At 32.4% G+C, this 21084-nt stretch overlaps 1 protein-coding gene across 1 annotated transcript in view; it reads left to right on the top strand.

The window, feature by feature from the left end:
• LOC130446603 (short-chain dehydrogenase/reductase family 16C member 6) overlaps positions 1-20440 on the top strand; it is a 30890-nt gene extending 10450 nt beyond the window's left edge. The window contains exons 2-6 of the mRNA XM_056782967.1: positions 41-312; positions 18441-18676; positions 19093-19254; positions 19965-20164; positions 20220-20440. Of these exons, the coding sequence (XP_056638945.1) occupies positions 41-312; positions 18441-18676; positions 19093-19254; positions 19965-20164; positions 20220-20322 (973 nt within the window). The 3' untranslated portion in view covers positions 20323-20440. The remainder of the gene's footprint in view (positions 1-40; positions 313-18440; positions 18677-19092; positions 19255-19964; positions 20165-20219) is intronic.
• The last annotated feature ends 644 nt before the right edge of the window (positions 20441-21084 follow it).

The raw sequence follows: 21084 nt of genomic DNA, 5'->3' as shown, positions 1-21084 counted from the left end.
CTTTTGATGGCAATATACAGCTAATTTATTTTGTTTACAGTGTTATTGAGTACTGGTGGTCCGGTTTGAAAAACATCACCTTCAATGTTACAACTAGGGTAGTGGAAATACTTGTAATCGTCTTATTAGCAGTTTATTACTTCGCAGAAAGCTTTATCTTGACATTTACTCCGTCGTTTCTACGATCATCGAAGGATATATCTGGAAAGGTGATTCTTGTCACTGGTGGAGCTGGAGGAGTAGGAAGGGAATTGGTTGTAAGGTTAGCTAGAAATAAAGCTGAAGTCATAGTTTGGGATAATAATGAAAAAGGTAATGCAATTTTCGTACGAAGTAATTAAAATTATTGAAATTAAAGATATAATTGACATCTTCTCTATATTTTTGGTTTTAATTGTTTGAAGCACCAAAATCATTAGTAATCTCAATTTAATGTATCAAGTGAAGCTACAAGTATCTATATATTATATAAATATTTTATTAACACGGATTCGAGCTCGACTTGTCGATAACTCTATTTTCCAAACAAACAAAGTTTAGTACTTATTTTACGTTATTATTGAATTATATGTTAAATCCAATAATTGTAATTTTTTTTTTAAATAGTTATTGAAGTTGAATTTAGAAAGCAGCTTCTCTAGTTCGATTGAGTTTTAATTATGCAACTGTTGGGATATTATTTCTTCGTCTGTGAACGTAAATTTGGTGCTGTGATAGGTGAATTGGAAATGAGAACACTGCTAACTTTCCATCAAGCTAGCAGTGTACCTCTCGTGGCAACGCCAGTGTCAAATTTAGAGAGGGTCTAGCGGGGGCTGATGTTCCAGGCCCCGAGCACGTAGAGGCCCCGCATAATTACTGATCATTTATTTTAGAAGCAATACTGGATCTATTTCAAAATTGTTTTCAAAAATTGTTTAGAAATTTAAATGAAATGAATGAATTTTTGTAATTTAATCCGCATACTAATTTTTTACTCTATACAGGGTGTTTTTATATTCGACCGATAACGTTTTACCACAGAAAGATCTCAATAAAGGATCCATTTTGATATAGAAATACAAACCCCTACGGGGCCAAGTTGCTGAGATATAGGGTGTTCAAAATTTTAAATGAAATCATAGATTTGCCATAAATTAATAACGCCTTTTAATTTTTTTTTTTCGAAATTAGTGACCAATATGATCCTTAATAAAATAATCTTTTGGCATAGACTATGGAAACATTCAAACAGTGGCGCGCTGTCAGGGTTCGTTGTCTCTTTTATCCCCCTATTTTTTACACCACTGGAGCAAATTCTTTTTTCAATTTTGTTTTAAATTGCCTGATTATTTTTAGTTGAAAATAAAAATCTTTTATGGAGCTAAAATTAAGGGCTTCTAAACCTCTAAACAAAAGTCTGCAAGCACGTAAGTAATTTACAAATTAATTAATTATTCATTTAATTTCGAATAATGATTGAGCGTAAGTAGTTCAAAACAAATAAACATTATTCATAACCTCAAATGTTCAAACTGTTGACCGCTTACTTAAATACATTTATTACACCATTTTGTCATTGAAAAATGTGCTTTTGAGAATAAATCTGGATGCGATTGAATGATTTCTCCCGCAGCTTGAATTCTAGCTATTAGATCTTGTTCAGATTCAATGATTGCTTCGTACACTAATGACTTCTTATAGACCCATATAAAAAATCTATAGGATTTAGGTGGGGTGATCTTGGAGGCCAACAATTGGGTCCACCCCGACCAAACCATTTTTCTCTAAAATGTCTGTAATTTCTTGCCGCTGCAGCAAAATGAATAGATGACCCATCGTGTTGAAATCACATGTGTTGTCTAATATTTAACGGCACATTCTCCAACAATTTAATTTGTGCTATTATTATTTTTATTTTCTTTACCAATTACCAATTAGCTCCATAAAAGGTTATTAGTTTTTCAACTAAAAATAATCAGATAATTCAAAACAAAATTTGCTTCAGTGGCGTAGAAAATAGGGGGATAAAAGTGACAACTAACCTTTCCAACATCCAACTGGTTAAATTTTTCCAAAGTTTGTTTATGTCAAAATATTACTTTAATAAGGAGCATATTGGGCATCAAATTTGAAAAAAAAAATTAAAGGAATTCTTGATTTATGGCGAACGTTTATTTTGATTTAAAATTTTGAACACCCTATATCTCAGCAACTAGACCCCGTAAGGGTTTGTATTCCTATATGAAAATGCAAAATTAATCATTTATTGGAATCTCTCTGTAGTAGAGCGTTGCCGGTCGAATATATAAACACCCTGTATAATAATTTTCTAATGAATTAGATGTGCGGGTAAAATATGTAATACAAATATATTTCAATACTACAAAATACAAATAATCTATTAACACCATAAAAAATGCTTGAGTGGCCGCGCTTTGATACAGTTGCAGCGAAAGGCTCATGATCTAATAATTTATTCCTCAATTGGTGCTGCAAAAAGAAAAAAAGATTTTTAAAATTGTTTTTTCGGTTTTTAAGTATAGTTTACTGCTGACATAATGACGGGAGATTCATAGTGCTGAAAGATGACTATAAAATCGATATTGGTGAAATTGAAAAAGTAACCAGTTAGCCATTAAACTATTTGAACAAATAATCGTTTATAAAACGGTAAATTTTTAATATTTTACCAAACTACTTTCTTATTTGCTTTATGCAAAAATTAAAGTACATCTATAAAAGAGAAAAACTCATTTTATAACCGTTATGTGTGAGATGTATTTTGCTTCGAGCAACACTGTATTTCAGTGATCGATTAGTTGTAAAAGAAACGCTCGTACGAGGGGGCGGATATAATTTGGGCGCTAAAGGATTAATGTACTTTTTACAACATGTAAACTAGGCGCTAAGACCGAAGGGTAATTTTAATCCTGTGTATTTTGGGCGCTAACCGACTGAAGTACATCATTTATGAAATACAGTTATTTATTAAATCACCGACATTTATAATAAGATATATTTTTGTATTTTTAGATAGAGAAATGACCTATTATCACTTAAGGTCTGAAAAAATTTACCGTTAGAGGGGGCTTTAAATGAAAAATCTGCCCTTAATAAAGTTTCCTCACAACATTTTTGTAACACTCTACAGAATAAAGAAAATTTTATATTTCTTTATATTTTTATTTAGTACTTAAGTACATATTACATATAAAATAAGAGATTTACATAACCTAACCTAACCTAACCTACTTAAAAATCTATCAACTTTCCCTCTATTGGGTTATTTTATGACTCGACCTACCTGCACTTCTTAGTGCCGAAAATACATGTCGGATTATCTACCCTTCTTGGTCAGGCAGGTAAAGAAGGATGGTTAGCGCCCAAATTACACCTGCCGTACGAGGGTTACTACTTAGGTTTACTTTATATGTACTGTACTTTATCATTCAAAGACGCGACATTCATTTTACATAAATTCAAAGAAAACAACGATAATTCTGTGCTCAAAGATATATTAAGAACATGTACATTATTTACGATCTTGTACCGAAAAGTAATGTAAAGACACAAAAAATTTCACATAAAACGCCAAAATGGACGATAGAAAATGTTTTGACCAGCTGCAAAATCTTAAATGTTTTCTGAACACTAACAAAGAGAACGTCGATTTCAAGAAGCTGTTAAAACATAAGAAATGTACGTTGAGACAAATGAAAACAAATATTTATAATTGGATATGGCTTTGTTGTTTTTCAAAGTATTCTTCATTGAGATCAATACACTTTTGCAACCGTTTGACCCAATTGTCGAAGCATTTTTTCCATTCCGATTGAGGTACCATCAAAAAATGTGATTTGAACGCATCAACCACTTCTTCAGACGTAGAAAACGTTGATCGCGCAATTTATTTTTGATATGCGCAAATAAGAAAAAATCATTGGGTGCCAAACAAAAATTGTACGGTGTATGACATATTAATTTGATGTTTTGACTGTTAAAAAATGTTTTTGTTGCTCGCATTGTCGTAGTGGAAAATGATTCGTCTTCTACGATTGGTTTCTTTGATTTTTTCGAACACTTCTGGCAAATAAAAGCCAGTTATTCCGAAAAAACAGGTTTCTGGTTCATATGCATAGATCCATGATTCGATTCAAGCACCGCGATAGAATTTTTTCAATATTTCTTTGCACCAAGTTATTTTTGAGCGATTGTCAAATTATGCAATCTCCAACGCGAATTTCTTTGGTAGCCTAATTTTTATACAATATTGAATGTATGCGAGTGGAACTAAAGTATGCCTCAATATCATGGTATTTCACATGACGATCTTGTAATATCACTTTACGCACAGCATCGATGTTTTATGGCACAACAGCTGATTTAAGAGGATGTTCATGAAATTCATCCAATAGCGAAGTGCGACCACGATTGAATTCGGAAAACCAGCTAGACACGGTGGTTCGAGATGGTGCTTTATCACCAAAAGTCGGAGAGAGTTGATCGTCACACTGCTGTTGGTTTAATCCACGCCGAATGTAATAGAAAACCATCGCAAGTAGATTCTCGCAATTTAATTCCATTTGTAGACCAAGATGAATGTTTCGAATATCTGAATACTTTCACCGTTAAAATTGTCAAACTTTATAATGGAAATCTCAGATTTATTATATTCACATCAGTGTTGCCATATCTTAAAACTTCACTAGCAGTCCTCGTATATGCTGATTGGTATTTCAAATTAATTTGACAAAAAACTTTTATACCGTAATTTCAGCATTTTTACTTGAATGTCTGATTCTTTTCTCAATTAAGTCTTAATAATCAGGACAGAATAGTTATTTTCCTAACAAGTGTCGTTCGGGAAAACTGCAGTCGCGTGCGGGAAAGACACTTTGCGCATGAGTTAGGAATATTATTTTTTCTACGACCGTATATACAAAAAAGTATACCAACCCATTTTTCAAAAATTATTTTATTCCAACAAACATAATAATTTACAAAATTTTAACTAAAAACTACCAATTATTATAAATATTAATATTGAAAACACATTTTGTTGTATTCTGTAGACTAGTAAGAATTGCCGGTCCAGTGGAGTTATTTGGTTTCAACTGGAAGATAGATGACGTCGATGAGGAACGAATCGGTTGCAGGTCGCATAAAGATGACGGTGACGGCAACGGTTTTAAGTCATTTGGCAGGTAACAGCTCGGAATTAGTTTCATTTGCAGCCTTCAAAATGGCTTCGGAAAGTTCTTCGTCGGATGAATCCATTAATATTATTGTATCGGATTCGGTTTAATGTGGTTTAATTTAGAAGAAGATTCCACATATTCGGTCACTTTCAAGACGTTTTGAACAACTTTGACGTTTTAGTAACAATTACAAGGTTATATAAAAAATATCTGTATTATTTCATATTTTCAAAAAATTTAAAATACTACAAAAAGCTAGAAAAAGTTTAAATTTTATTTGATGGACTATTTCGTAAATATTTATTTACCTGTAGTAACAATAGTTATAATCTCAGAAGTAAAAAACTATCTAATAAGGTAAAAATTTGTATAACACTAGTGCGGGAAAGTGACACTTTCAAAACTAAAATGCGTGCGGGAAAGTCGGTCGTAGAAAAAACAATTTTTATTAGTATGAAATGGAGAAAATTATGAATGATTCTATTTACCAGCTCTTAAAACGTTACGTGTGCATAAAAGTAACCAATTCTAAAAATAAAAGGGTCATTTATTACGAGTGTATAAAGCTAAAAAAATTGGTTGTAACGAAAATACATGGACACAAATATGAAATTTCGTATTCAATTAATGGTACATGAAAACGCGCAACATAATACTGAAATGTCATTGATAAGTGAAACCTAAGGATTCATCCATAAGGAATAGGATAATCTATGTGCAATAACTCCACACAATCTAATTTTGTGACGTCATACAAGCTTGTAGATATCCTATGAAAACTTTCATCTTGTTGATATTGACACGAACAATGTTCATTTTTTCCACTCTAGATTTGTTATGGGATATTCATTCGAATCATTTGGTGATTTCTCTATAATCGATTTGCTTTTTATATATTTTGTATTTGGAAATTTTCGAAAATAGAGTAATATGTAGTGCTGTTTCTAATAGCGCTATCAAATGTGACTTTTTGCGTCACTCCTCAACATTAGGAAACGTTACATTCTTCATAACCTTCATAAATCAGTTATGACAAGTAGTTATGTGAAAACTTCACTTAACTGTTTAAGTTCCGAAGAATTTATTAATTAGTGTAAAAACTGACAATTATTTCCTTATTTAAATTGACAATTGACTCATTAGTTTAATTCAATAGTATTTTAAGATTTATAAACTTTGGAAACAATATTAATTAAATTAAAGACATAGTTATTTGAACTAAGTCCAATTTCTGGGTGAATATTCTCTTGAACTTCTTGTCTAACGTTAATTTCACTTGAAGTTATGAAATCTACATGTACTCGTATGTATGGTACTTGGGACAGAACGTTTTCTGAAATTTTTATTTTGTTTTCTAATGAGCTTTCAGCATAGCCTTCGGCTAAACTGATGGATTTCCGTGTTGCTTTATTTTCAGATCGTCCGCTTCTGAGTCTACCAGGAGAGACGCTGAGGAGCGTCTGAAATAAATGTCCTGTATATCCTTCAACATTAGGTAGAGCCAGGTACTCACCAATCTTTGCTGGTAATTTTCCAATCGTATTTACGCCACATTTTTCATTATAATACGGCACAAAAAATCTGTCATGCTTTACCGCAGGAGGTCTAATATTTCTATACTTTTTGAGAAGGTCAATAAGATTGACTCCAGTAATATTTCCAGCAGTGACCACAAATTCGCGTATATAATTTTTTATTAACATCACTTTAATATAGCTTTTTATTCTTTATTTGGATAAGAATGATTTGTTGGAAGTTAATTTTCAATTTGATACAATTTGAAGTATAACTTACAGTATTTTTGTGTTGAAACTTTTTTGCTCAATATACAATACAATTAACTTATTTTCATCACCCTACAAACTAATAAAATTTTTATGAAAAATAGTTCAACTTGTTAAAGATTAAGCGTGGAGCTCGTGAGTGTGCATTTTTATCTGGATATACATATCTACTTCCACAGTATTTTTGAAATTTTTTAATTGTTCGTAGGTTTTGGATGTGAATTAACTCGTGATCCTGATCAAGCATCTAATGCTACTGCCTCTGAAAAAACTGTGATAAGATATATATATTCAAAATATTTAAATACCGTTTCCAATAAAAAAATCCACGAACTTTCTCTTTTTAAATGATTCTGTTTTTTTGGTAATTTGAATATGAAAACGATATTAGTGAGAATATATCATTAAACTACTTTAATACTGTAAAGTAAAATAGGCCAAAAACAAACTGGTTTTAAACTCGATTAGATATTCACATCACGAGTTTTTCTATTAGATTTTTTCACTATATAGCGTGCTGATAAAATCCCCATCACAGTTATCAATCTGTACTTATATTTCAATAGGTCAGTTTTTCTTACTGAAATAAGAAATAAAACGGTCGTTTCGCTATCACAGGAAAATTTCTTCCTCAATATCGCATTTCATCTTCTCATGATTATCAATAAAATCATAGACTTCTTTGGATTTTCTAGTACCTCCAATTTTTACTTGTTATACTAAAATACGTAGACGTTTTCTGGAATTTTTATGTCCCACTTCCCAAGATGGTGGTTGTGCTTCTTCGAGGTACCAAGCCTATTGATAAAATGGACAAGACATTCGCAGAGTAGATACACTCATGTCTGAATGGTTTGCTCGCAGAGTCTGCAGTTGCTGGATTGTCTTAGGTTTGGAGTATTTCTACGGTAAGACTTTATCTCATTCTTTAGCCATTCAATCAGTTCGTTATTGCATCTTACGAGGCCACATTAGGACTCTGGTCCAAAATACGAAGTTGTTGCACCTTTTGTCGCAAGGTTTCTTATTTATATCTGATTTACTATGGTGGCCTGATAACCAGATTAGGGCTACTTTGTTTCTATTTTAAAGTTTGTTTGCAGTTCCAGACTAGTTTGGACGTTCACTCAATAACTTTCAGGACTTTCATTGCCGCTTAACTATTTAAGAGAATGTGGATATGCTCACTCTCTCTCCAAACACTATTCAACACATATGTTTATTGCTAGCAGTTCTACCCGAAAAATAGTTATTGATGAGCCCAGTGCTATGAAGAGTTAAAATTTTGGTCCAAAAATGCTCGCTCAAGTTCTTTGCGCAAGCTTCGAACCATCTGTATACCATAAAGATACATTTCGTGCTTGCGGTAGATCTTTGGTGACCCATGACTAGTGATCATTGATTCGAATTTATTGGCCATATTCATTTGGCTACGCATTCGGTCTATTAGCTTCATACTGTTTTCTAGCTAGCTGAATTATCTGGTTTCAATTTTTTTCGCCTGAACTAGCCTGAGAGTGCCGGTAACTGCCTCTTTTTTCACTATGGGGTGAAGTGGAGGCGGGCTCATTAACGCCTCTAAGGCTAATAACTGGACATTGTTCACGTGATACCAAACAGATCAGCCTCTAAACTATGTTCAATTTTTTGTCTGAGCTGTTATTATGTCAGTTTACGATTACCAACAAGCAATGCTTATTTGACTAATGACTGTTTGGTATACCCAGTGTGTAGGCTTAAATCCCCATCTTGTTGACGAGCTTGCGATAAGTTCATATAGCCGCTGTGGCTGCGGAGATAACATTGTTTAGATTATTGTTTCAAGTCTCAATAAGTGTATTATTCAAGATGCCTTCTAGATATTGCATTAGTTAAGTTTCATTAAGGGTAGGTGCGTGTTGTTGTTGTTTTTTTTTTGGGATTGTTGATTCATTACATTAATTGTGCTTAGGGGCGTTTGCATTCTGGTAGGGATTATACATCAATGCTTGCCCCTTACTACCACTACTAGAACATCGTCGTAGCCTAGGACCGTGAAATCAGCACTGTTAAGTCTAGTCATAATTAACTTATTATTATGACAAATGGATATGAACATCCATCTGTTGTTGATTAATTTTTCATTTAGTGGTTTATTGATGATCAGTGGAGCACCGTAATATAAATAATAAAAAAATTATGTGTCAAATCAGTTATTTTTTTCTATTCAATCTCACATTCTTTAATATATCTCTACCAGTTTTTGATGTAAAGCCCGATTGAAAAATTCCTGATATTTAATGAAACATTTAAATACCGTTTCATCTCTGTATGGTCATAAAAAAACTCGAATGCTTAAAAAGATCGTTGAACCACGGTTATATGTGAAAGCCCATTTAGCTGATATCGAGTGTATAACTGCCAATAGGTAGGCCTGCATTCTCGAAATAAGTTTATTTTGGCATATATTTAAAATTTCATTTGAAAGAAAATTATAGGAAACTAGATCAAAAATCACTATTTTGAGAATATCTTAGGAATGTAAAAACATTTGAAAAAAACATACCAACACAAAATATATCGATTCGTTGCGACTTTAGACGTATTTGTAACGAAAACTACAACTTATGGCGGTAAATTCAAAAATTTACAAAAAGGCGAAAGAATATACTAAAAGTATATATAAAATATATAAAAAATATATAAAACCTGAGCTATGAGGACGAAAAAGACTTAATATGTTGATCTTCTCAATCATGAAGATTTCTTAGAAAAAGTAATTTGGAAGATCGATCATTGAGAATTTCATGAGGTTGATGGAGATGGCAAAGAATACGGTAACCTACAAGAACTTAAAAAACTCAATCTATATTCATAATCAAAGATATGCTTGGATGTAAACTAATAATAATAATAAAACAGGGAAATTCAATAACTTTGGAGTGATATCTGTTAAAAAATCCAGACTCTACTGTCTGCGGAAACTGCGGTTTCATATTTTTAAGTTCTGTCATCATGACTTTCATTTTGATTTAATGTATTGGAGTTCGCTTGTAATTTGATTTTATTTTTTCAAGTAATTAAAACTCTACAAAACCATAAATTGTGTTGGTCTCAGTTTGATTAGGTTAGAACATGAAAATCACATTTGGTTATGGGTGCCAGCCCTACCAACTGTGTTGTATTGTGTTCTGAGATCCAAGCAGCCTAAATGTGATCCCTGAAGTGCCGATTTTCGCCTGCGTGTGTTTTGTGATTGCTTCAAACGCTAAGTTCGAATTCGTCCAGCTCTAAAATGGATTGCGTAAAAGATATCAAACCATTGAAAGGTACTAAAGATTTGCTGACGCGGAAGGATCGTGTTATGGACGTGTTGGAGTTATATGATGCGGTCGGAATCGTTGAAGGTAACAAGAAGAATCCTAAGTTTTCAAACGCAAAGTAAGGCTAAAAAGGCAGAACTTGAAGCGTACGTCAAGTCTGGAGCTCAAGCTAAGATAATAATTTCTCAGTGCGTTAGCGATGATCTTCATCAGCAATTGCACCTTGTCATTTTAGGAAGCTGGGAACATTGGGTTTGATGTTTCGTCAGTGTCTTGATTTCTCAATATGGAATGGGATGATCATTGGATTCGTCAATGTTTCAAGTGGAAAGCTGATGGGAAGCCCAAATTGGTAGCAGAGTGATAGACAAAGCATGAACTCAAGCGACAAAGACAACAAGGGTCAGCAGATACTTGCGGAAAATGATATGAAAAATTTTATGAGTACATATTAGACAAATAGATTAGCTGATTACTAGTTAGGTTTCCAAAAGTGATCTACCTATCAATGCTATGAGGCTCACCTCTTTTTGATTTGAGTAGCTAGAAGAATCATAGTCTTTGTCTATGAACAGGTTTCAATGGTTTCCTTTGATTCCTTTCAGAAATGACAAGAGCTGTCGGGAGTTTATCCGATGTTATTTAAATGGACAGTGGCATATGAGCACATCATTATTTTTTATTGGTTCATTTTTGCTTAGTGAAACGATCTTTTGAGACCAGTTGAAATATCATTTAGATTGTTTCAGACTTAAGACCGTATTCCGTGTTTCTAATTTCTATTCATTTCCCACTTTTTTATGACCACTACTTGATGGTTTATGGATACTCATAACAGGATGAGAATCTTCCAAACGTTCTTAAGATCTATTCTCACGTAGCAACGGAAATAAGAGCCGAAACACCAACAGCAAAAATAAGATTGATGGCAACTAAAATGGAAACGCTTGGAACAATTGAGGGAGTGAGTCTTAGAAATAGAAAGATAAGACAGAATATTAGATAAGAACTGCGAATTCTGTATATGTTGAGATGGTGTTGGAGATATCTTGTTGAAAGAATGCCATAAAACAGTTGGGCAAAATGGGTAGAATACAAGAAACCAAGCTCACAAAGACCACTCAGCAGACCACCAAAAAAGTGGTGTAAGAGATAGAGCTCAGCATCGCATGGAGAGCTCAGGAGAAAGCTAGATATTCAGAATTGAACAGGAACGTCTCCTATTGACTTTGCATAGCATAATTATTGTTCTAGTCAAATGTTAGTATTTATTGATACTTGTTCGTTAAATCTATATTTTCGGATGTTCTGCAGCTACTATTTATCGATTTAACGATGTGAGTACCGAAACGTTTGGTTGAGTTGTTTACACAAGTCTTCCGAAAGTGCTATTGAATAACTTGTGATAAAGCAAAATCGGGTTCAAGGCCCGTTGATGAAGAAGAAAACCATAATTTAGTAGCTAATTCTAATACTACTAGAACTTTTAAGTACTTACGAGATTATTTCTCTCCAAAAACACATTTAAAAGTTACAAATGTTTTATTTATTTTTCACATCCCAATGGAATTTATCATTTTCAACTATGAGTTCTCCAAAGTTGTGAAAATATCTATTTATATTGAAACATGCGGGGCACCTTTTAGATGGCAATTTTACTTAACCTATCGAACTCATTTTGTGCCTGCGAGATATTTATCTGTTTTCATAACAAATAAATCTACTGTTATGCAAATTGTTGGTCTACTTATTACCCATGGCAGCCTCTGGTTTAAAATTACTTAGGACTAATAATTACCATTTATATCCACTATATGTAATTTTCAACATTCTAAAATTATAATAAGATGTTTCTGCACACTGGAACGTTTTAAGGTCATCGGTTATGTAGTTCATTCTGTTCTAACTGAATATACATGGTGTTTCTAAATTCACGCGACAAAATACAGGAGGTGATTGCTCGTATGGGTCTTTCCCTTTCAGTGAAGATAGAAAATTGAAATTTTGTAATTTTCGTGCACTCATAAACGACTAATCGCCGGTATTTTTTGAATATTCCTGTTACATTGTAAGAGGCGGAATTAGCAACCCTTACTTTATTTCACATCAAAACTTTTTCTAGCTGTAACTTAAAATCAATCTTTTATTTAAAAATATTTCTTATTGTTGAAATCTTTTCCCAAAACCTATAGTTGCAGAAAAAAAAGTAAACGCCATAATTTATAATTCTCTCAATAAATAGAGTGGAGAGCAGTAAAGATGTAAAATGTGATTCGATTCATAAAAAATGCCTGGAATCACCACCTCTACCTTTGTTTTAATTACAAAATTATAGAATAGTAGGCTGTTCTCACTTTTATTTACCGTGTTGACGCAATGTTTATTCAAATGATAGCTGGCTGAAGTCAAACACTTTTGTTGATAGTTGCCAATCGAAGTTCACTTGTAAGTTTGTAGATTGTTATTTTCACAGCAATTCTTCTGTGAGGAGAGTTTTAGAAGAGTAGCGTTACATCTTTACCATTTCCAACGGATTAAAGTTCTTTTACCTAGAGATTTTCATCAATGATTTAGATTTTGTGAATGATTAACACAAGAAATGCGACAAAAAATTTTCAAATAATGTATTGTTCATGGACAAGGTACATTTTCCAAAAAATTTTCACAATAATCACGTATGGGCAGACGTGAGTTCCCATGAGATTATAGAGCATCATTTTCAAAATGTTTTTACAGTGAAACGCAAGGATTCATAAGAGATAACTTAATTGGGACACACTTTCTGCCTCAATCATCAATTTCTTACACTAGTTTTCTCCAAAATGATCTCTCTGATTGACTTGAAGACATTGCATTCAATATCAGACAAAACATGTGGTTCATGCACGATGGTACTCCAGAAAACTTCAGTCGGACTGCTAGGCAACATTCAGAAGAGGTCCCCAGCATTGGTGTTCTCGATCTCCAGAGTTAAATCCTTGTGATTTAACTTGTGGGGTTACCTTAATCATAATTCTACATGACATCCATAGTTAATTTTATCGATTTAAATAATCGTATTTCAATAGCCAGTGACTCCATAAGAAATACATCTCAAAGTTTTGAACGTGAAAGGCAATCTATGACACGTAAGCCACGTTCATATATTTTGAGTTATGTTCAGCATTTATTACGAATTGTATTACATTCATTTTTAAATGAAGCAAGTATCGTGAGAAAACGTTTTGATAAGAAATAAATTAGAGGTTGCTAATTTCATCCCCGTATAATGTGACAGAAACATAGAAAAAACATGTAGTTACTCCTTTCGGAGTGAATGAAAATGACTATATTTCAAGTTTCTAGCTTCAAGATCCATCTTAATTTCATACGAGCAATTACCTCCTGATTTTTGTCGCATGAATTTAGAAACACCCTGTATAATTCTTTGATATTCAAAAAGGTATAAATAACTACGTAAGAGGTGGTCATAAGCTATACCACTGACCTTAATAACCAGTAATACTTCTATGAAATTCGATAATTTATAGAAAGTACATATTTAGTTGCAAAGCAAAATTATTTCTTGTAGTAACTTGATTATTGTTGCAAAAAATGTATGGAACTGCAACACTTTATTTCTATATATATACAGTGTACGGTATTTGTGTTAGAAAGTTCATTTACTCAGCTGTCTTTAGAGTTGAAAAATTATTGAATTGAAAATTGAAAACACAAAAAAATATACGATACACATCCTATGTAATTGTCAAACTTTTATTAACTGAATAACTGAAATCCTGGGATTTGATCCAGTAGTATATCCCTGGATTCGCCAATATTCGTGAGCATCCACGGACTAGGGCGAGGAGACTTAGTATTAGTGTTTTCGTTGGTACAATATAACATTTTGCAATATATGGTACATAAAAAAATATCTATTATGTCAAAAACTCTTCCCAATCTCTGTTATCAACTATATTTTTGTTTCAAACATCTTTGTTGTTTCTTTTCCATTCGTTATAAACATCCCTACGATTCCAGCTGTATTTGATCTAAGTAAATATTTTAATACTCCTTGTATTTCTAATATTATTTTCATTTTTCCTCCTTCATAGATATTACATCTCCATTGCTCATTTCTTAGCTGCCTTTTATTAATATCCACGACTCACAGTTAGATGTACAAATTGGTCTGTTCATTGCTCCAGAGACGTTGTATGCGGCAAAAATTCCATTGCTTTCTATTCTCTTCAATTCCTTTCGTTTCTGCTTCGTTGATTTCCCAATCATAAATAGTAATATGCTTACTGTTTAAATCCTCTCTATTTTGTTAGATACTAATTTCCTAGTTAACTGTTCAATTCCCATTTCTACTACTTTAATTTTATTTGTATTTATTTCTTTACCGGATTATTTTAATAAATCGTTCCAAATTACTTGGTTGTGTTGCAGGTTGCAAATTGTTGTCCATAAGCACCACATCATCAAGTTTATGTGTCCTACTAGTAATTATTTATATCTAGTATAATCCTTTTCTCTCTCTACCTTTTGGGAACCTGTCAATTGATTTTTATTTACCTATATAGGTTAATGGTAGTCCTCGAGTCCAGTAAAAGACCACTTTCGGGACGTATTACGTACAATATTTTTTTTTAAACGGGCATTGTTGTACCATAAAATTCAAATTATTCAATTCACATTTTTATAATAAAAACTAATTTTAACAATTTTTTAAATAATTGTTAATTTTTGGTTTACAAACATAAACATTATTTTTGAATAGTTATATTAAACGTGCAATTATTAGCATTACTCATCTGTATTCCAAAATTATTCGTTGACGCGAGATTTCTTGAATTGCTTATATTATAATGAGTTTCTGAGACAATTTCTGTGTTTGAGTTACCTGCTTTTTGAATTTAGTTAGCTATATCAATCTTATTCTGACCTGAATCCTCAATGTAGCCTTCGGCAACTTGAGAGGAACTCCAACCACCATGTCGTTTTAAGTTTATGATGTCAGCACATTCGTTAGCCAGCAAAGTCGCCGAACTACGCCTAAAGCAATGCCCTGTGTATTCCTTTGGGTTTGGCAATTTCAAAAATGTAGCTATTTTGGAGGAAGCATTACCTACAGTATGTATTCCTACAGGTTTTTTATTACATTTTACTTTATTGTAATTAATAAAGAGACGTCGATGAGGAACGATGGGCGTGGTCTATATACTTCCTATACAAAGTTAGCTCTTTTTCCCCATTAATAATAAATGAACTTGATTTGTTTGTTTTGGTGTTTGAAATTTTAACCAAAAGCATAGTTTTTTGTGTTCTATGTCGTCAATTAATATATTAGTGATTTCTTCCCGTCCACATGCACCAGTATAAACCATAATCTACAACACTTTGGACATTAGATATTGTTCGTCTGAAGCTTCTACTAAAAACTTATCGACATCCTCTTTATTAAGTACTCTAGACTTCTTTTCTTTATACCCTACGAATATTTTCTTCGTGAACGCTGTTAATTTAAAATATGGCCTTCAGCATTGAATATAAACACCACAATGAAGAAGATTTCAGCGTTTCTGATATTTCTGACAAATATGCCAATAACACATCCTCACAAATGCTTATTACCTTCTTATCCAGGCACCATTTTTCAAAAATTTGGTATGTTTGTTCATATCGTGTCCGGGACTTCGACGGCAATAAATCAAACGTTGCTTGGGTGGCCGCCTACAAGCTTTTACTGGACTATCATAATAATTTACTGGCAAGGTCCGACAAAATGAGATTTTCTGGAAATTAACCGGAAAGTACTAATTTCTAGCCCGTTTTAAAAAAAATATATATTTTTACTGCATATACTTAATTTGTCATTCGTTCTATGACAAATATATCATCTTGTGCAAGCTTTCTGGTGCCTATGTATAGGATGTGTGATACATAATGTCCGGTTTGCAATGTTAACATTGCTTATTAAATAAACATACAGAAAGAAAGCTTAATACGTTTTGCAAGCTCTTCAAGACCTTGGTAAAACCATTTGTTGGAAAGAAATAGTTGCATTCCATTTTCAACATCTCCTTTGCATAGAAATTTCTTCCCTTCTTAGAATTTTGCCATGGATTTTAATAAATAGTAATTTGACGGTGCAAGGTCCAGAGAGTGCCACCTAGTTTTCAGATCTTGTTTTTCGTAAACTCCGCAATATGTGGTTTAACTTTGTCTTCTAAAGATACCAATCTTTAAAACATATAAGGGAGTCTGATAATAGACGAGAGCTGATATTAGGTTAGTTTTCTACTGCTTCCCTTGTAACCTTAATATTTCATATGGTGGATGACCTAAGCGCGGACGATCTTCAAGCATCAAATCTCCACTATTAAAACTATTAAACCAACGATGCGTCCTTTGTTCATTAACTGTATGTTTCTCTTCAATTTCACATATTTTCCTTGCTGCCACTGCAGCTTTGAACTTTGTTTTCATAAATATAATAAAAATGCACATAAATTTCAAATTTATCGCAATCATACTATTTATTATAAACGAAGAAAGAATGATTAAAAAGACGTGAAGCAATTGTACTTTTCATAAAATTAGAGACCACTGTTAACAAACTACGATATGGTTGAATTGAGGTATAGGAATTTTCACATATAGAATTCGAAATTACCTATGAGACACCTAGAAAATTACCTAGAAAACTACTCTCGCATTTTAGCAAAAAATTTTATTGTTGTATGACGAGTGCTACTCAAGTTTTCAAATAGACAAATAAAAACAAATATCCATAATTGAATATGGCTTTATTGATTTTCAAACTATTTTCCATTAAGATTAATAGAAAAACTTTTGTTTACGTTTCAACCAATTGTCAAAGCATTTTGTCCATTTCAAATGAGGTTGTTACCACCAAATATATAATTCGAAAAAATCAACCACTTCTTCGGGTGTATAACGTTGATATCGCAATTTATTTTTGATATGCGCAAATAAGAAGAAATTATTGGTTGCCCAACAAGGACTGTATGACGGATCAATTCGATTATTTAAAAACGTTTTTGCTGGAACTCATGCGTAAGAGCTCGTATTTTCCTGGTGAAGAATGATTCGTCTCCTGCGATTGGTTTCCCTGATTTTTTTAGTACTTCTGGCAAACAAATGCTGGTGTTCCATTCACAATTAACCGTTCTACCTTGCGAGATGTCTAGTTGTTCATCAACTTTTTTTGAAGCACTGTGATTGAAGTTTCTTAGCATTTATTTGCATCAATTAACAAGAGTTTTTTTGAGCTGTTATCAAATTATGTTGTATCCAACGCGAAAAATCTCTTTAACAGTAAAATTTTCATGCGATATTGAATGAATTCGAGTGGAACTAATGCCCAAGTATGTCCAATCTCACGGTATGTCACATGATGATCTAGCCATATTAGTTTACGATGTTTTCTAGCACAACAACCGCTTTTGGAAGATCTTCGCGAAATATATCCTGTAGCGAAGTGCTACTACGATTGGATTCGGCGAAACTTTTAGTTCAATTTTTACCAAGATGAATATTTCAAGTATCTGTAAACAACTCGAATAACAGTTGTATGATAAAACGTTCTGAGTACATTAACTATTGAAAATGTCAAATTTTATGATGGCAATGTCAGTTTTGACATATTCACATCAGTGTTGCCATGTCTTATAACTTAAGTAACAACGCTCTAATACTGCTCATTCAATTTAAATTCTTTATACAGTGTTTTTATAATGAATATACGAATAGGAAGTGTACATTGAATAGTAAAGAGAATAATCGCGATTTGAAAGCATACACTCATGAAGTGAGTCTATTTTTTGCTTGAATCAGCTGTAAAATATAAAATTATTGTTATTTAATCAAGAAATTCATAACATCTTATATTTATAAACCCTTCCCATATAGGAGCAGTATGTAGAAAATGTTTCCACAACCCACTTCCGCATAGTACTGAAGATATTGAATACGCCATTCCCAATACGGTTCATATCAGTTTAAGAGTTAAATTCATTGGTCCTTTTAAGTTTCTTAAGAGTTCGTTTATAAACCTCAATATTCAACCCGTTTAATATGAATAATCGTTTAAGTGAACTGCAAGCTTCAAGGTGTAATGCTGTTCAGCTTTTTATTTTATGATATCGATAACATATTTGTTGCAGGATTGAAGATGTTGAAGGATTTTTGTAAGGAGAGAAATCTTCATATTACAACATGCGACGTTGATATTACGGAAAAGGAATTGGTTTACAAGTACGCGAATATTATCAAACAAGAATTTGGACCAGTCGATATATTGATAAACAATGCAGGTATCGTTTGCGGACAGACATTACTAGATATTCCTGATCATATGATTGAAAAAACGTTCAAAGTTAACATTATTTCACATTATTGGGTAAGATATCCATAAATTTACAAGTTGAAATTTACTTCAAAATAGGTGTTTCTGATATTGAAAAATTGCTACAAAGTTACGAAAGAGAAATATTATTTGTTAGTCAGTTTATTAATACTTTATTATGTTAGTAAGTTTTATTCTATCAGTAAGAACTGATTTGGTTTGAAGACAAATGTTCCTGATCAACAGCTAGGCATGGTTCTTGATGGTGTACAGTTTTTTCGCCTATCACATTCCGCTGCCTCAAGAGTCTCACCCTCGTCAAACATCCACCTGGCGTATGCAATCTTCGCCCAATTTCAGCTGTACGCATTCTTCGCGACATCAGACAACTGGAACAGCCTCTTTTTAATAATTCGAGATTATTTTGGTTGATTTTGGCCATTTTCTATAACTTTTTTTTATATTTTTAGACAATAAAAGCATTCTTACCAGATATGATTAAGCAAAAAAGTGGACATATCGTAACGGTAGGAAGTCTGACAGGATTTCTAGGAACATATAAATGTACAGACTACAGCGCAACTAAATTTGCTACTATAGGATTCCACGAAAGTCTGATGTATGAACTTAAGGTACATTTAGCTTTTAATATTAGATTTAAAAATACAATCTATTGTTCATAGTTTATGTTATGTTTCTTGATAATTTTTTTTCATTGAAAATAGTTGCTACTATAGTATATTCATCCCGCTATTATACTTGACCTACCATCCTTTTTTCATAATTCCATACTTATAAAACTTCTATGGTTTAGTGGTTAAGAACTAACGACAAATCGTAAATACCTGAACAAATTATAATCAGATGGTAATTACAACATCTCAACTAACCAAGATCAGTCAATTTTTCTATTGGTCATCAAATCAACTGGTAACAATATGATGAATATCAGTGCTGATGTTTCACCTTGTTTCATTCTTTTTTACTAAATCATGTTGTTCTGTTGGACTTAATAGTATTGTCATTTCTTTCTCCATTGTTTTTATCAAGTTCTTAGGTGTTTTTATCTGTTTATATTATTATCAGTGCATTTTGCCCATCCAGAAATAGAATGGGACGGAATACGGAAATCCATCTGTACATATCCTGAAGAAACTAATCAATCCATTCGATATCAATCATTCTATTTACTCTTCTCGATCTATTTAGTACAGTTAATGTATCGAAAACGATAATTTTTTATCTTTGTTATCGTTTTTATTTGTACTAGTGTATTAGAAAAAGCTTCGAAATGAAAAAATTTAGTAAACTTCTTTTTCTTTAACCGAATTTTATATTTCAGACAGATGGACATCACAAAATAAAAACCACTATAATATGTCCATATTTTATCAATACTGGTATGTTTGAAGGCTGCAAACCCAGAAACTTCCCTATGCTAGAACCCAAAGATGTTGCCAAAAGGATAATCACAGCGATAAAGAGAGAAGAAACTTTAGTTACGATGCCAGCTTGTGGAAGATTCTTGTTGCCAGCTAAGAAGTACGTATAATTTCTTTGAAGAGCGAATACAATTAATCATATTCTCATTTTTTAGTTACCTTCCGGCAAAACTGACGTGGGCGATTATAATAAAGATTATGAAACTTCCCCAATCGATGATGGGTTTGCGGTCTTTTAACGAAGTAGAAGCGGCTTGAAATTATTTTTTTACTAAAACGAAAAGTTGCCTCGTAGTTTTTAAACGTTTTATATTAGTTGAAATTTTAAGCCTTAACATAAATAAAACACATTATATAGTCTAGTTTCTGATCAGTATTTTGGTTTTTTTTATTGATTTTCTCCAATCGATGGTATTATATGTCTTGATGTTTGATTTGTTATTTTTTTCAATACCTTTAGCCGGGAAACTACAAGTCTTGTTTCACAAAGAACAATATTTTCAAATGATAAGTTTTTAATATTTTTTGTCCTCGATTCCTCTATTACAAAGAAAATTACGTGAAAAATTCAGATTTGTCTCGTACACAAGTTTTGACACTCCAAATTGTTTTATATGACATGTATGAAATTAAATAGTTATAAATCGTGAAATTTAGATAATCAATGTCGATTTTCTTGAAAATTAGTAGGAAGGTAATATTTATAACCTTTTTCAAAATCTACCCTGTGCCGAAGGGTGATTTGCCCTGGTGGTGGAAGGCACTTCTTGGAGATGAACATTTATTCCATCAAAATTATCGATGGATTGACTAATTGAGAGCAAATGTTACTCTATAAAGTTTTTTTCGAAAGTTGATACTTTTAGATTTATCTGCGATTGAAACTTCTCAAATGAAATTTCTGGAAAAAACTGAGGATATTTTTTTCAAAGAAAAACTTTTAAAATGAGCGCTGTCAAAAGTCTTTTGCATAAGAGTTGACTGAATTGAAACAAAAATAAGGTTTGTTCTTTTTTCTTC

This window comes from Diorhabda sublineata, chromosome 7 (genome assembly GCF_026230105.1).
Source record: "Diorhabda sublineata isolate icDioSubl1.1 chromosome 7, icDioSubl1.1, whole genome shotgun sequence".
In the NCBI taxonomy this organism is placed as follows: domain Eukaryota; kingdom Metazoa; phylum Arthropoda; class Insecta; order Coleoptera; family Chrysomelidae; genus Diorhabda; species Diorhabda sublineata.
This window is presented reverse-complemented; position numbering and strand designations above follow the sequence as displayed.